The sequence below is a fragment of the Alternaria arborescens genome (genome assembly GCF_004154835.1).
Source record: "Alternaria arborescens strain FERA 675 chromosome Unknown contig_14, whole genome shotgun sequence".
Classification (NCBI taxonomy): Eukaryota; Fungi; Ascomycota; class Dothideomycetes; order Pleosporales; family Pleosporaceae; genus Alternaria; species Alternaria arborescens.
In genome coordinates this window covers 723,272-739,584 of record NW_021167869.1, presented here as the reverse complement: position 1 = coordinate 739,584, position 16,313 = coordinate 723,272, and the positions used below count along the sequence as shown (strand labels likewise).

The 16,313-nt window shown below is 51.8% G+C and overlaps 5 protein-coding genes across 5 annotated transcripts; 2 read left to right on the top strand and 3 right to left on the bottom strand.

The window, feature by feature from the left end:
* Positions 1 to 63: 63 nt before the first annotated feature.
* Positions 64 to 918, top strand: AA0111_g6734 (hypothetical protein; the record flags this gene model as incomplete). Its single annotated transcript, XM_028652989.1, has 1 exon — positions 64 to 918. The coding sequence occupies one exon, from the start codon at positions 64 to 66 to the stop codon at positions 916 to 918; it is 855 nt and encodes a 284-aa protein (XP_028505755.1).
* Positions 919 to 1,062: 144 nt separating this feature from the next.
* On the bottom strand, positions 1,063 to 2,577 carry AA0111_g6733 (hypothetical protein; the record flags this gene model as incomplete). The annotated part of the gene is made up of 3 exons (XM_028652988.1): positions 1,063 to 2,288; positions 2,342 to 2,429; positions 2,479 to 2,577. The coding sequence occupies 3 exons, from the start codon at positions 2,575 to 2,577 to the stop codon at positions 1,063 to 1,065; spliced, it is 1,413 nt and encodes a 470-aa protein (XP_028505883.1).
* A 1,505-nt stretch (positions 2,578 to 4,082) lies between these two features.
* Positions 4,083 to 6,573, bottom strand: AA0111_g6732 (hypothetical protein; the record flags this gene model as incomplete). Its single annotated transcript, XM_028652987.1, has 2 exons — positions 4,083 to 6,454; positions 6,504 to 6,573. The coding sequence occupies 2 exons, from the start codon at positions 6,571 to 6,573 to the stop codon at positions 4,083 to 4,085; spliced, it is 2,442 nt and encodes an 813-aa protein (XP_028505757.1).
* A 678-nt stretch (positions 6,574 to 7,251) lies between these two features.
* Positions 7,252 to 9,765, bottom strand: AA0111_g6731 (ATP-dependent RNA helicase; the record flags this gene model as incomplete). Its single annotated transcript, XM_028652986.1, has 1 exon — positions 7,252 to 9,765. One exon carries the CDS (start codon positions 9,763 to 9,765, stop codon positions 7,252 to 7,254), a length of 2,514 nt encoding a protein of 837 aa, XP_028505884.1.
* Positions 9,766 to 10,080: 315 nt separating this feature from the next.
* On the top strand, positions 10,081 to 11,294 carry AA0111_g6730 (hypothetical protein; the record flags this gene model as incomplete). Its single annotated transcript, XM_028652985.1, has 2 exons — positions 10,081 to 10,105; positions 10,159 to 11,294. 2 exons carry the CDS (start codon positions 10,081 to 10,083, stop codon positions 11,292 to 11,294), a joined length of 1,161 nt encoding a protein of 386 aa, XP_028505758.1.
* Positions 11,295 to 16,313: the final 5,019 nt, after the last annotated feature.

The following is a 16,313-nucleotide window of genomic DNA, read 5'->3' as shown; positions in this document are numbered from 1 at the left end:
CTGCCAAATTCTCGATTACACATACAGCCGTCTAAACCTCGTCTCCTTAGACACGCAACAAACATGACTGACACAACTGTCGAGGCCGCAAAGCGCGCTGCTGCTCACCAAGCAGTAGCGGATCACTTCGACCCTGCAGCCACCCACGTTGGAATTGGCTCTGGAACTACCATTGTATACGTCGTCGAGGCTATCAAGGAGCGCTCCACCAACCCAAACATCCTCTTCGTGCCCACGGGCTACCAGTCGCGCCAACTCGTAGTCAACGCCGGCCTAACCGCCATCTCCTTCGACAGTCTCCCCGATCGTGTAATGCTCGACGTCGCTTTCGACGGCGCCGATGAGGTCGATTCGGAACTCAACTGCATAAAGGGAGGAGGTGCATGCCTGTTTCAGGAAAAGCTTGTCGCCGAGCGGGCCAAAAAGTTCGTGTGTGTCGCAGACTACAGGAAGAGACAAGATCGCCTTTTGACCAACTGGCCAACGATACCGATAGAGGTTGCGCCAATGTCTCAGCTCAAGGTCGCTGCTGCGCTTAGGATGCTTGGTTCAACGGGCCCCAAGCTAAGGACTACGCTACTCGAGAAGTCGGGACCCCTGAAAACGGACCAGGACTTTTACATTATCGATGCGCCCTTCCCCGCCCTGCTCACTTCTGCCGACGTTGCAGCTGGAAAGGGCAAGGGTGATGGAACAGACGGTACGTGGGAGGTCAACACGATTAGCAAGGCCATCAAGGGCCTGACTGGTGTATTGGAGGTTGGCATCTTTTCTGGTTTAAACGGCATCGATGCGCAGCGACTTCGCGAGCAGGATCAATTGACCAAGACCGTACGGGGTGGCCAGAAGCCTGTCGCCGTCTACTTTGGCATGGAGGACGGAAGCGTCAAGATGCGGACCATCGAGGGAGAGAAATAGATTTCAAGTGTGCAACAAGTAAACATGTATCATTCATAGCTGGAAAGCGAACCTCATCCCAAAACAGAGCTCGTGAGCTCGCGATCGCCGTCGCAGAAAGTAACCTTTTCTTCTCTTTTCCTTCCACCGTGCCCAAATCTCCATCTACCATGCAGTAGCAGTCACGTAGACCGTCGTGGTAACAACCTCAACATCCGTTACAGTAACGCACTTCCATCCCTGGGGGCATGACACTTCAGTTGGGGCAGGACCGTTCGCGGACGATGGTCCGACGGTGATGGTAGAGACAGGGACCTTGGAAAGGGTGCTGGGCTTTGTGGGCGCCGGAGGAGCAGCCGAAGCCTCGACGATAGGAGGGCTCTCGTACTGGTCGTCGACTGTAGGCTTGGGCGCAGCAGATACAACCTTGTCAGCCACAGGCATAGGAGTAGCCTTTGCGGGTGTCTCCTTCTTCGCAGAGCTCGTCTTGGGCGCAGCATCCGCGATACCACCGCCTACAGTCGCCATGATCTTGCCAACATCGATGCTCTTCTTGACAGGAGTCAGAACCTTGCCCTTGTTAGGAGGGCCGTTGAAGTTCATAGCTGTGCATTGAGCGTTGATGTCCTTGCACTTGTCCTGCCAGATCTTGCAACCTGCATTGCCAGTTGCAGGGCTGGTGTTGAAGCACACATCACTCTGGTCCCAGCACTCTTGGGCCGAGGCCCAGCAGCCCTTCTCTGTGTTGTACGACGAAACTTCCTTGCCGCACCAGTTTGCGTTCTCCATAATGCAGCCCTCGGGCTTCAACCCATCCGCTTGGGTGGTCGACGCTTTTTGCGTACCACCAGCTGTGAGCTTGGCGACCTTGGGGCCAGGGACAACATACTTGCTGCTGGGAGTGTTGTAGATGTCGAAGTCGGTAGACGGCTGACCATACTTTACATAGCCAGGGATGGAGACAGTGCTCTCCGGGACAAGGTTTCCGCTGCTCTCAAGGAAGATCTGTGCGCACCCAGTGTAAAACTGAGGATCATTGTCATTTGCGGCGTGGAGAGCAAGGATCTCGGGGCGGGCAAGGTAGTCACCTCCCTCAAGGCCCTTGGGGAGGTTCACATTCAATAGACCATTGTTGTCAATGATCTCGTCAGTGCACCAGCGGTCGGTAGACGCGTCGTAACCATGGTCGAAGATCTTGAACCAGCCATCACCAGCAGCCTTGTCGGTGCTAGCATCTGCGACCTTCTTCAAGTAAACGGCACAGGGACCCTTGTGGCCGCGGTCAAGACGCTCCTTGGTAGGGTCATTGGGCCACGAACGGATCTCAAACGTAAGGAGGGCGCCATCCTTGACAGGCTGAACGCGGGAGACTCCCTTGGTACCACCGACATCTAAGAGTGATCATTAGCATCGCGTCTAAAACAGTCGTGTAAAGTAAACGTACTGCAGGCCATGTCGTCACTATCGAGGCTGGCAATGGGACTGCTGGCTTTCGCAGCATTGGGGTTCATGCGGATGGCAACACCATCACCCTGGTTCCTCTTAGCATGTACCATGTATGGAATGACTGGCAAAACAAACCTGAGGCACGCCGTCGACGAAGAAATCGGTGAAAACAGTGTGGGCAAGGGCAGCAGGGGCCGAGGCCAGAGCGGCGAGAAGCATAGATTGAGTCTTCATTGTGGCGGGTGGTCGATTGCGGTTGGCAGTAAAAGAATTGCGGTTGTATCTTTTGGTAGGATATCTGTGATAGTATGACACACGAACGAGGACGGTTGGTCACTAGGACTCAATGTGCAGAAGAATGAATGAATAGGCCGGCTAGCGACACTGAATGAATGGAATGAGCAGCAAAGCGCCCTGGAAGGAGAGACGGAAAGTTGGGTTTTGAAGAGAATATCCTTGTGTGGTCAAAGGTGAAGAAGAAAGGTCAGTTCGAGCGCGGCGGCTCGTAGCTTTTGATTCAGACGAGCTCCGCCTAGACCAGTGGTGCACATCCCCCGTATCATCATCACACCTGACTCCTGCAGACATCGATATCCCTGGGTTGTGCATCCGCTTTGCCGCCGCTACGGATTTCCTTCCTTGCAACAGATCGCAGGGCGTTCGAGCCCGCTGTTCTGTTTCCTAGCAGTAACGCTTGGTTCCGAAGACGCAGTCAGCCTCAGGCACTCTCTGCCAATCAACGCGCAGGTGAGGTTGTACCGCTGAAACATGAAACACAACCAGACTATTTTAGCGAGCATCTAGTCGGAAATTTGGCAAGCTTACCCGCTAGAAGGCGCTCTCTCAGACGACACTAACTCAGGTACCGCGCCTTCATTAAACAATTTTTGCGCCGTCGCGGGTCGATCTCGTCATCGGCCATGTGCAGATGAAGACGCAGTAGAACGGTAGAAGCGGGGTTATCGATACAGACTACCGTTACCAGGAGCGAGCCCGACCACTGCTTTCCTAGGCGCTACGCATCGTCGAACATGGTGATTTCTGTGAACTTTGGTTCAGGAGGCAGCTTGCGACGTTGGCGGATTAGGCTGACAGTCATTTCGCGAACCATCCACATTGCAAATCTCGGCCTGGTGCCAAGAGTACCCGCCGCTTCTCCTGGGGTTACATAGGATGCCAAATTGCGGCAAGGTTCTACCCGTAGAGCGTTGGCACGGCAAAACACAATTCGGTTGTTAGATGCAAACTATGAAAACAGACGTTTCATGTTCTCGTCAGGCATGAGGGCGTGCAGTCGTGAAGATATGTGTCTTTTCTTCTTGAAATGTGCGCATATGGGTTCCTGCAGCTAGCTGCCCGTGAAATTATGGGTTGTGCCACTGAGCTGCCCCAATAGCTGCCATCACTTCCCAAGTCTCGCAGGACTACCCTGGGGCTGGGAACCAACGACAAGGTTGGTTCACAGAAAGGAAAACAAAACAACACATTAGAGCTGTCCGGGTAGCCCTGGCACGTCACAACCTCGAACGTTGGCAGGCCCCCAACCTCTCCTTTCAAAAACGCATTGGCCATACCCGACTGCCAAGGTGAAAAGATATAGTGGAGGAAGCTCTCGCGGAAAACATCAGGCTGGTGCTTACGCTGCAGTATCAAGCAGCAGAGTTATGAGCGTGTTGTTGACGGCTACAATCCCCAAATTGTCCGGTATCCGGTACTGGAAAGAAGACAACCACCGCAACTCAACCGTACGATGGCCTTTTGAGAAGCGGCGACACATGGGGAACCTGTGCATACACATCCATACTCTCGTGCTGAATGTCTTGCGTTGACCCTGGAGGGGCCGCCTTTGCCTCCGCTCTCTCCATAATACCCTTGATGATGTTCCTGAAGTCGGTCGTGTCTCGGAGGCTCTGTGCCAAGTCTTGTGTTACCGCGTTGAACCTTCGTGTAGCCCACTTTACATCCGAGACCTTGATCCCATATACATGACGGAATGGAAGCTTGCTGAAGCAGATTTCAACACCTTCAGAGAATACCACACCTTGACGCTGCTGATTGAGGCAGCATACAATTGAAGGCTCATATCCGTGTTCAGCGTGCTCGATCCCAATCCCGCGGAGGCCTTGTTTCACAGCTTCTATCAACCATCGATTACCTCTTTTGGTCAGAAAGTGTAGTTTTTTGGAGTCTCCTAGTGTGTTGGTTGGTAGTTCACGCTCAGACAAGGGCCTGCCAATGTAATTTGCCAGTCGTACAGTGTTCATATAGCGGTCCAATTGAACAGCGTCTGTAGGACAGAAAAGAGGATCCCAGGGCAGTGGCCATGTGCTCAGTGAAACCAGAGGTCCCAAGAGAAACCTTTCTGAAATCGTGAGAGCGTACTTTGGCCGAGGCCCTATAGTAAATGACGGACGCCTACTTGGATGCGGTGACATTGCACCATATCTACCAGATCCGGCCGTCTCGTAAATATTGTTCTTGACTGACATCATCAGATTGCTCTTTTCAACAACGTTTGTAGATGCGAAGATATTGGTTGGGTCCATATTGAGCTTGAGAGAATCCTCGATCCTCTTGAACACCCATAGCCAGTGGTCAACAAGTCTTATTTCGGCAGCCACCCGTTGAGTACGGTCGGGTGCTACACCGAAGCGGCCAAGAGACCCTTCATAAGCCACACTGTACGCGAGAGCGGCGTTCGTATGCTCCTGGATATGCAGACATACGTCGCCTAGCCACCGCGCGGCAGCTATATCACCATCGTCCAGATTCTGGCGATTGAGGTAAATTCCATTAAACACACTTTCGAACAAGCGTTTTGCTTTGGTGAACTTTCCGGTATAAGAAGCGCAGACTCCAAGTAAATGCCTGATAATGCGTCGATCAGGCTGAACTCCAGACACGCATGTATGTCCACGTTCGACTGCCGTAAGTTGGGCTTCGAGGAGCCTCTCTGCCGTGATGAAGTCATTCTGAGCCCATGCAGCCACTATCTGGTGTGCCGTCCATTCAAGATCTATTGTGATCGTTGTGTCTTTCTCATAGTACGATGGAGGTGCAACAAATGGTTCTGTTATATTCGTAACTGAAGGCAGAGGTGGAGGGGGACTGGTCGGATGCACAGCCGCTATTATGGGGGGGTTGTACGCCGGTACAACAGGAATCGGGGCGCTTAGAGGTGGGACTGGGATGCGTTTCATCACGGAATCTGCGGGAGTAGCAGGCAAAGACGATGGTCGTGGCTCTGCATACAGCGATGAGGCTTCCGATCCAGAGCGCCGTGAGGGTGTTTGCAAGGAGGTGCTAGAATACGCTAGGGGGTTGGCTGAAGGAGCCAGGTATACGGACTCTTTTTGTGTTATCAGTGGACTTGATACAGGAGTGTGCTCTATAGATGCAGCTGGTGAGCCTCGGTCCGAAGGTGTGATCATCGTTGGTACGTCGAAATTATGCAATCGTTGTTCAAATTCGAATTCAGGAAGAGCTGTTCCAAGATCTTGCTGCATAGTTTCAAAGAAGTCGTTACCTGGCCGCTCTTCCAAGAGTCTCCCTTCGTTGACAGCCTTGAGAAGCCAGTCTACAATGAGATCTCGGTAGCTCACAGCCTGCTGTTGAGAGACTCCCACATCTTCAAGATCGCGGAGAATCTGACTCCACGATTCCTCGTCATCCTTGTCATTATCCAGGATGCCCGCAGACGTGAGCCTCCCGATGGAAGCAATGCTTTCTTCGCGGTAACCGCCTTTGTAATCCTTCTCCAACCTCTCCAGGGCTTCCAATATAAGAACCTGGCTGTCATGTATCAAGGTCGTATAGAAGCTGTTAAGCATCGACACGCTCGCGATGAGACGCTCTCGTAGGTTTCGTGTGATTTCTGGATCGTACTTGAGGCGGTCCCATGCGCGCTTGCTCTTCGTGTCGAGCCCGTTGTAACGCAAGACAAGCTTATCTAGCTCTTCGAGTACTTCGATACATGGCTCGTACGCATTGATAAGCTGCTGTTGCTTGTTCTCGGGTATCTTGTCATACTTGTCTTGTATGTCCTCGAGTAGGTTCGATAGCGCTCGGGCTTGCGAAGTAAGAGCTTTGTATTCGCCCGAGCAGTCGCGACCTGTCTTGAGTTTAGCTTGCTGGGAGCTACGGTGTGGGGCAACACGGACAGTTCTTGTAGACTCTACCAGCTATCTCGCATAGCTTGAGAATATCTCCAATACTGATACCGAAACTCATCCTCTTGGCCAGTGGAGTGATTGGGCTCCCAAACCGTTACGGCGCATCCCAAGGTCAGTAGCCATTCCACGTATCGCATGACGAATATGTACGGCTGGAAGCTTGGTCATGTGTTCGGAAGGGATTACTGAATTGGAAGTTGGGGGCGGGAAGGAGCTCAATTCGCCCAGAACATTGTGATAGCCCCTGCAGATAGATAAGTCACGGAAACAACACAATGTGCACGGCTTTATTTCTTCCTTGTCTGTGTTGCTCCGTTCAGCCACTTGTATATGGTTGTGATATTGCATTGCATGCCTCAGATGCTAAATGATGGGTCCGGGGGATGCTGACGTCACATGACCTTGCGACTCGCGATGGACCTCGGACGGCGTGCTCGAGCGAATGAGGCTTAGTTCAATCGTTCCCCAACATTGACAGGTATTGCTCCGCGGGAACATGAATGGCAGTACAACCGAACAGCAGCTATCGTGCTCACTTTGCGTTCTTTAATCGGACAGCATATAAGGCAGCTGTCGAAACCGACGTAGCAAATGAGACAGATGGAGGTTCCAAAGTCTACAAAGACTACATGTCTGTATCGAACCTCTCAACATGGAATAGGTGCATAATTGAGAACACAAGCAGTCTCGGGAAGGTGTGCAATGAAAGATGGATATATAGCTATCTGCAAGGTGTTCAACCCAGATTGAACTCGCTCGCCATACCCGCATGACGCATAAACTTCTCCCTCGCACGAACCGCCTTCCTCATCTTTGCCGCCTCATCTGTGTCTTGACCCTCGGGGAGATCCAAGTCCACAACCGCCCTCTTCGACGCACCAGTATCAGCTTTGCGACTGGCAAGGTCCACCTTCGGACCACCACGTACCCTAGCAGGTGTCTTGTCATTACGTCCGGCACCTGTTCGTTGTCCTGGAATCTTCATTCCAGAGGGCCGCTCGCGGAGTGCGAAGGCCTTGGCCAGATGGCCTAGGTGGAGCGACTTGATGTCAAAATATTGACGTTCGTCAGCAACGTGAGTTGCGTACGCACGAATGTGGCTCTGGAAAGCTCTTCGGGCAGCTTCGAGGCGAGCAGGTGAGGCTAGGGCCCAGCGCTCGACGGCGAGCTGTAGGTCGGTAGCTTTATCCATGTAGGCGTTCTTCTCCATTACTCCGCTGGTTACCAAGCCTCGGTTGAGGATATCGTCGGCGTCCTGACGTGAAATGTGAACTCCACCTTCGGTGTCTTTCCTGTCCGACTTGAGAATATCGACGTAGCCTTCTTCAGTTCCGGGCATCAAGAAGATACAAGCTCGTCCGTCGCGACCCGCACGCGCCGTACGACCGATACGATGCAAATGGTCCTCTCTGGCGAAAGCAGGATCAAATTCAATAACCAAGTCGACGTTCGGCAGGTCGAGACCACGAGATGCGACGTCGGTAGCAATCAAGACAGACGGCTCCTTGTTCTTCGTGAACTGAGCGAGGGTCGATGTTCGCACGGATTGTTGGAGTGAACCGTGGAGACGGTATGCTGTTACTGTGTGCGTCTTTGCAGAGAGTACAGGTGACTCTGCACCTGTTACTGTGAGCTTGGTTGGGTCTGATTGTGCTATCGCTTTGGTGTTCTTTGGCTTCTTCTCCACGCCGTCAACTGCCTCCTCAGCCTTCTCCTCCTCTTCATCTGTGCTTTCCTTCTTCTTCGTTTCGGTGACGCCTTCGATTTCACTGGTGAGCATGTCAAAGTGGAAGTCGACAGAGTCGGCACACGAGATGAAGACGATGGCCTTCATGACGGAACCCTTTCGTGCAAAAGCCCGCTTCAAGTAGGCTATCAAAGATACCAATCTGAGCTTCGGTGCCACCACTGCGTAGGACTGCTTGAGTTGCGCCGGTGCAAAGAAAGATTGATCGTCTTTGGCCTCGACAGTTTCCTGTCCCTTTTCTGACGGATCGGCTCGAATGTGTACTGCGTCTTTCAAACTTATCTGTCCAAGCCTCTCCACGTCCATTTTCATAGTCGCGGAACAGAGCACTGTTGTACGCTTCTCCGGCAGCCCAGGTATCCTCGAATTCTCATCTTTTCTTGCGCGCATTCGCAAATTCAATGCCCCGACAATCTTCTGAATTTCCTGCTCAAAACCAAGCTCCATCAGGCGATCACCTTCATCCAGGACAAGCCATCTGACATTGCTCACGTCCAACGCTTCTGTGTGCTCCAGGTGATCGACCAATCGACCGGGTGTCGCGACCAAGATATTGATGCCCTTGCGTAACCGTGCCTTTTCAGATTTTTTCTTCTCACCACCAATGACGGTGGTGGCTACAAGCCAATGCGCACAACCTAATATCTTCTCTAGTACAGTCGCAATTTGCTTGCTCAGCTCGCGTGTCGGTGCCATGATGATGGCAAAGAGACCGGAATTCCTCTGTACGTTGTCGTCGACTTTCTGCTTTCTCATGTTGGCGGAAAGTTCCATGAGTCTTTGCACAATCGGTAGGAGGTATGCCAGTGTTTTTCCAGAACCAGTCTCGGCCTGTATGAAAGCATCTGAATCGTCTTTGACGAGCTGTGTTATCGCAGCCTTTTGGATCGCAGTGGGCGCCTTCAACCCCATCTTGTTCAACAGGTGCGTCGCAAGCGTCGTGGACATGCCGAGGGATGTAAAGGTGTCCAGCTCGCTGCTGAGTGGGGCGTTTGAAGGTTCGATAGGCGCATCGTCTTCGCGGCGTTCGTTCGCTTCTGGCTTCGTCTTGGATGTCGGATTGTAGGTAAACAGCGAGGAAATGACCTGCTTTCCACCCTTGGGCGCACTCTGCTGTTCACTTGATCTCTTGGCGGGGTTTGGGTTCGGGTTCGACTGCGGTCTGAAATCGGCATTGTCTGTCTTCTCGGTTGTCCTTGGCCTAAAGTCTCCGCTCACACGCGCTCGCTTTACGGGCCTATCGCCGGAATCGTGAAATTCGGGGCTCTTGGACACGCGTGCCTTCCTTGGACCCAGTTCTATGCGGTTCACGTTTGTCGCATTCTCGACCGTCTTCTTGGGTACTGCCTCGCCGTTCAGTCGCGCTGTAGCCTTGGTGTGCCAGTTCTGTGCCGCCTTCTTCGCAGTGAGCCGGCTCTTCCAGTTGCCGCCTTTGAAGGTCGGTTTCGCGATAATGCCGCTGTCTGGTATGGAGAAGTTGAGGAGCATGCCATCGTCGGCCATCTTGTGATATGTCGTCGCGTATGGGCGTGAATAAGGCGGGGTGTTGTTGCGCAAGAGAGGGAAATCTCGAACCTGGGATCTTTTTAGTGGGGCACTAGGCTCAGATAGGCGTTCCCTCCCATGATGGTACCTTCAGCGCAGAAACGAGTCGTCTTGACCTTTCTCAACTTGATCACCATGGCTGCCTTTTCGCTGACTCTTTGCGCTCTGTCCCCTCACAAGCTGCGAGGGACAAATCGTCGCATCTTCCCCGTTTCTGCGCGACTCCACAACTAAGGCAGAGCTCAGTCCGCGACACCTCCGCAACTCTCCGCAATGGCATCACTCCGTTACGCAGCCGGTGAGTGCGCTCCTCGACGCACGCCATTGAACCAAACAACTAACACTACGCAGTACCAATAGCGCGACGATGCGTGTCAAGGGGCTTTTTGGGTGCATTGCGAGTTCCTGCGAGCCACGGCATTCGGTGTCTGTCCACGAGCCCATCACTGCGTAATACCTCGCCCTCCGCAGCCCAAACGCACATCTTCCGCGATGTCGCGCCTTTACGAGACTACCGCCGACGTCTCCGCTCCGACAATCGTACAGTTGGCCTTGTCCCAACTATGGGTGCCCTGCACGAGGGTCATGTGTCGCTCATGCGTCACGCAGCCGCTGAGAATACCGATGTCTTCGTTACCATCTACGTGAATCCTACACAATTCGGACTGAATGAGGATCTCGCATCCTACCCGAAGACCTGGGAGGCGGACCTGCAAGTGCTGGAAAACTTGAACCAGGAACTGGCGACTGCAAACCAGGGACGCGTGACAGCTGTCTTCGCACCAACCACAAAGACCATGTACCCTACACTGCCACCCGACAGCAGCATACCAGGTGTAGGGAGCTTCATTGAGATGCGTCCACTTGGCCATCTATTAGAGGGCGCGTCAAGACCTGTTTTCTTCCGCGGCGTAGCAACTGTCTGCATGAAGCTCTTCAACATCTGCGCCCCAGATCGCGTCTACTTTGGGCAGAAAGATGTCCAGCAAACCCGCGTTATCAAGCGACTGATTCAAGACTTTCACTTGGACATGAGCCTGCGCATCATCCCGACATCCAGGGAATCAGACGGACTTGCACTATCTTCACGCAATGTCTATCTCGGCGCACGACGTCGCAGTGTTGGCATCGTTCTCAACCAAGCGCTTCGCAAAGCAGAGCTACAGTACAAGAATGGTATGAGGCTGCGGAACGACGTCCTCTGGCCTGCATTCGACCACGGCAATATGACACTGCTCGAGCAGGAGCACATGGAACCTAGCAAACGCGCCAAGTTTGAGGTTGACTATATTAGTCTTGCAGACCCTGACACCATGGAGGAGATTGATCAGATTGACGATTCGAGAGGCGCCATTCTCAGTGGTGCGGTAAAAATGCTCCCGGTCGAAGATCCGCAAGACGGCGAGGATTTAGGTCAGTTGGATGCTGAAGGTCGCCAGGTACCTGTGCGCTTGATCGACAATCTGATTCTAAGCCCAATGAGATAGACTAGTCTCATCAATATGCCTGGTTATGAACAAAACCTGAATAACAAATCAGGGGTACGAGAATCCGCCGTGGTTGCGGATGCAGGACACTATCTAGAATTCAATCGGATGTTATAACATCACTGAACTGTTCCTGACCGGTCCTATCATGATGTGTTGACATACGTCTCTTGCATCTAGATTCCGTGGAGACTCTTTGATCGCCATCATTGTTGCTTTGCTCGATTACATGAATACGAATGTCATGGCCACCTAGGCTGCGATCCTTTATTACATGATGCCGCTTGGTAGAGACGATCTCATGCACTCGCAACTGGCATTCCCCCATATCTTAAGCCGCAATTACTTGATGCTTGGCTTCTTCTGCTCTGGTCTTGTGCACCATGAACATTTGGTTTGTTCTTAGTAAGTTTCCTTCCCTTGCCTTTGTGTTTAATTTTGGGGTCTTCTTTTTGTTGGAAATTGCGACTGAGACTAGGAAGGGCCTCGTTAGCGGTTCGGAGATGAAATGTATATAAGATATAACAATGTCGGTGGCTCTGAAGCGACAAGGCCTCCTAATATAGGTCAGTCGGTGAAAATAAACTACAGACCACTTTAGCTGCTACAGAAGGTCGGCATGCCGAGCCCGCCAACTCTCACCTATTCTTCGACACGTCTGTTTAAGCTTTCGGTCATTCCCCTACTTACAATGCTCACTTTACCAAGAACCGCTTCATCTCCGTGACTGCAGTCAGTCTGCAAGCCATTGTAATCCTTCATCTTCGCCTCTACCCGTCCGCGCATCTGCCACCAACATAATCTCATCGTACATATCTTACGCATAGCGTCATCAAAGGTGGTGTAGATCTCGACGGCCCGCAAACCCACAAGCAAGCCTGCTTCCTGCACCACCAACATCTCTTTAAGCGCCGGCAATGCTCATTGAGGATCGTCCCTGCATAATTCCACCCTTCTTCTAGAAGGTAGTTCGAAGAGATAATGCTAATTTTGGTGACGGGTGGCTTGACGTGGTCGTCGTGTAGATAGCCGATTGGTGGATAAAAGACGTCGTGGCGTTCTCAAAGTCCGGTGGGAGATTTGAGAACAATAGACGCAAATCCTGAAAGGGTCAATTTAAGTACAAGAGAAGTTCTGGCGATTTCTAGTTTTGCGGAAATATGCCCTTAACATTAGGACGTGCGACCTACGGAGATGAGAGTGTGTCTGGCGGGCTGGATAGATCCGTCGAGAACAGCAGGTGGAATGTGAGGATGACGGAGACTTGAAGAGGTGTGGTGCAGAGAACCAGGAAGACTTTGGTAGGAAAGGGAGAGAAAGACACGCTTAAGAAGACAAAAATACAAGACGATCTCGACGAGGATGGCATATTCGATCGACAGGCCACGATGCTCCTCCGGCATGACTCGCATTCCAAGTACCGGCGCCAGTGTGAACTCATCCTACTGCACAGAAGCAAGAAGGCAATCGACAGGAGTATGAGAACAAAGTGACGTTTGCAGCAGGTTGACCAGTCCTACTCCATTGTTGTCCTGGCACGTACGCCCTTCTCTTTGAACACACAAGCCTCCATAGACATGTCGGAGGCAGAGCCATCTAGTCAACCGCACGAAACAGGCATTAGGACTGATGAATGTACGAAAGATTGGAAGAGCGATGTTGAGGAGAAGATGAAGAAAGCGCACGTGGTAGTGGCCGCCGTTAGGTCAGTGGTACGACAACGTCATCTGGAAAACCGAGCGGCCCAAGCTCCATCGTCGCGCTGATGTCGCGTCTTCAATACACTCATCTCAGGGACACTGCAAACTCGATGCACCAATCTTTGTCAAACACGCCACAAATCTTTCTCTCGACACATCGGCATATCACCAGACGCAGTCTGAATCACCCCGATGCTTACTATTCGGTCCGAGACATATTGAAGGCCCTCACCTAAATCACCTTCAAATTATTCTGTATACTTACAATTACGTGGCGCTTTCAGGAGCCTGATGGCTACTAGTGAGTTCGCTGTTCTGACAGTACAACTATAGCTGCAGCATCACGTATACCTCTATAGTTCATCGTTTAAGACCTCCACAAGACACGTTACGTTATTGATCACACTGATTCAAGTCTAGTGTATCTACACCCCACCGCTACAGGGTGCAAATGTTCTTGAGAATGTGCTGCAGTCTGACCAGATATAGCCAAACGCACGATCAAACCTAGAAGTCTCTCGCAGCTGTGCGACCGATGTTTAGATATTAACATATAAACTTCGCATATAACGACCCGCTCTGAGCCAGGACTCAGTTCCGTACGACCACGTTTCCCCACGCTGCGCTTCGTTGCCGCAATCAGCCTCCTCCCGGAAGATCACGGCTAAGTTCTGAGGCTTACCTCTTTTGAGCTTCAAACAACGATGAAGTAATAACTCTGCGTTCAGAGCAAACTCCGTCAACTTCCAACTACTTCGAGGTGCTTTCCTATGCAGTACCTGTGAAAAGTGGACTTTCGTCCCATACTGAACATCACTCTGCTGTGTGGGGCACGGGCTTCGCGGATCTGTCGAAGCTGTTCGGCTTCGTAAATCATCTAACCTACGACATTGCACCTTGGCAAACCTGGGGAATATTGCCGGTAACCCTGCGTTTGTCGCATACCCCACATCTTAAGCACAAGGCCAAGAGCGCAAATAGCATGCTTAACAGTCCTACACCATGACAATACCAGAATCCAAGAAAAACATGGTTTCGGAAGGCTTCTCGAAGGCTTTAATTACTCGAGGACGCCAGGGCCGATGGTCCACGAACCTGTTCATATATCGTAGTCTGATCAAGGGTGCCCGGTAGGACCCTACATGTAGTTATAGGTAACTATAGGTATCTGTAGGTTACCATCGGTATGTGGAGTTCCACTCCCGTCAAAAGCATAACTACAGGCATACGCGTTCGCAGCTGACTCGCTCTCGCATTCGCAATATCGATCGTCTGTTATAATACCGCCCCACGAATTATGTGTGCGCCATTTATCAAAGCGCTGTTCCGAAAGTCTTGGGCACAACTTAGGGCCTGAGTCTTGTGTGTCCGACGCAATCGTGTTAGCACAATTGCTTTAGATCATGCCGCCCGCTGCTCGTCAAAGGGACGAGATCCCGGTATCGTTGGTGCCACATCCCGTATCTAGAATACAATCTTGGGATGCCACTGCTGACCTTTCCATCATCACTGACATCTATCCGAAGCTTTTCGGCATGACAACCAGGGAACTGAATATTGTTAAAAGCGACTTTGATAGCGATAGGAAGTTCGATCGAAGGGACGCCCGAAGTGAGATCCGCATAATTGCGTAGATATACGCGACGCTTCCAAACCGATCCAGCACATCCGCAGTAGCCTCAGGCTAGTCAAACGTGGCCGGCTGAAGGTCTGGATGTGGCTCCCGATACCGAAAAGCTCAGGTCAAAGTTATGCAACCATTATCAACCCAATTATTGTCTGTGGAGGACATGATTGGTTACAAAGAGAGCTTCATCGACCAAAGACAACACTGGGTGATAGTTGGCGTCCACTCTGCATTAGTGACGACTGTTATTTGTCCAGTTTCTCGGAAAGGGGAGATTTCTGCAGGTGCTAGGGCCGTACCGCTGTTGCCTTTGGTGACTTTGCGAACAGGTAGTCTCGAAGTGCATGAGCGCGCTCACTTGACCTGAAGCGGCCCTCGGATCCTGCCAACGCAGACTTAGTAGCCACTTTCGGAACCATACTCTAGCACTCCATGTGCTAGCAAAGCAGCTGCCTGAGCTGACTTTACTGCTTTGGTACAGTAGAATGCTTCGAGAGTTTTACCAACCAAGACATCGCAACGATTTCAGGGAGCTCGAACCTACAGTTACTACATGAGTACAAGGATGCTAGTAGTGCACCGGTGATGCCGAACGCAACGGCGCACGGTTCTTACATCGGGACAAATCTTATGGATCCTTCATAAAGGTATCCGCGACGTAAGGCTGACATGTGAAGATTGATAACCTTGCGAAGGGATTGTGATGTGCCTTACTTCTCGTCAGAGTTCTTCGACGACGTTGTGATACCTCCTTACAGTATGCTGCGTGTAAGCAGCCTTCCTCGGGACGACCCTCTACACAGCTAAGGATAGTTGACGCCTTTCATCGGTCATCTGCGACTCTGACATCGCTTGGCCCAATGTTACGCCATTGTAGGGACTAGGTTTGACTCTGCTCGACCTAGCAAACTATCTATATCATAGGTCTGATATACATGTGGCTGACGCCTGCGTCCTCTACCAAGACTGTTCAACCCGCTATCAGGCTAAATGCTGACAACGGGTCAAAACGGTCAAATATCCACTTTTCATATCCCTGTCGTTACCACAAAGATCATCCCTGTTTGCTGATTATCAAGATCTAGCAAATGACAGACAAGCACGCAAGCGTCGAAGGTTACTCGAGGGTACAACCGAGCTGCAACTAGTGGAGGGATACCCATGTGCCCGAACAGTCAACCCCTACTTACCACGTTCCCCACATCCTGACGTGTCGATCGTGTAGGTCGCTTCTACTTGTGGCGGGTTGTGGAAGCGCTCTAAGTTGCCGTCGCGCGCGTCTCGTACTCCATCGCGTGCTACGATCTTAGCCACCATCGCATGTTGTCTCATTTCGGTCATAGTCGACGGAGCTCAATGTTCTTTCTAAGCCAAAGCAGCACGGAATTGGCGCACCACATGCAAGCCTCACGCCAGCCGCACGCCATCTGACTGATCGAGAGAGTACATGTCCGAACAACCTCAGATCGACGCCTAGGCAGCCGACATCGCCATGAGCAGACGCCAAGAGTGGGCTATGATGACACCAAGGCATAGCAGACTCAAGCTTGAACGTACTATCCGATACCCAGAAAGACCGGTTCCAGTTGCCCGCATGCCGCAACGGCTCGCGACGATCTGTCAGAGAATGACCCGTTTCCTTGAAAGAGGCCGCAATTCCGGATCGTGGCTGACTCCTCGAACACCGACCAG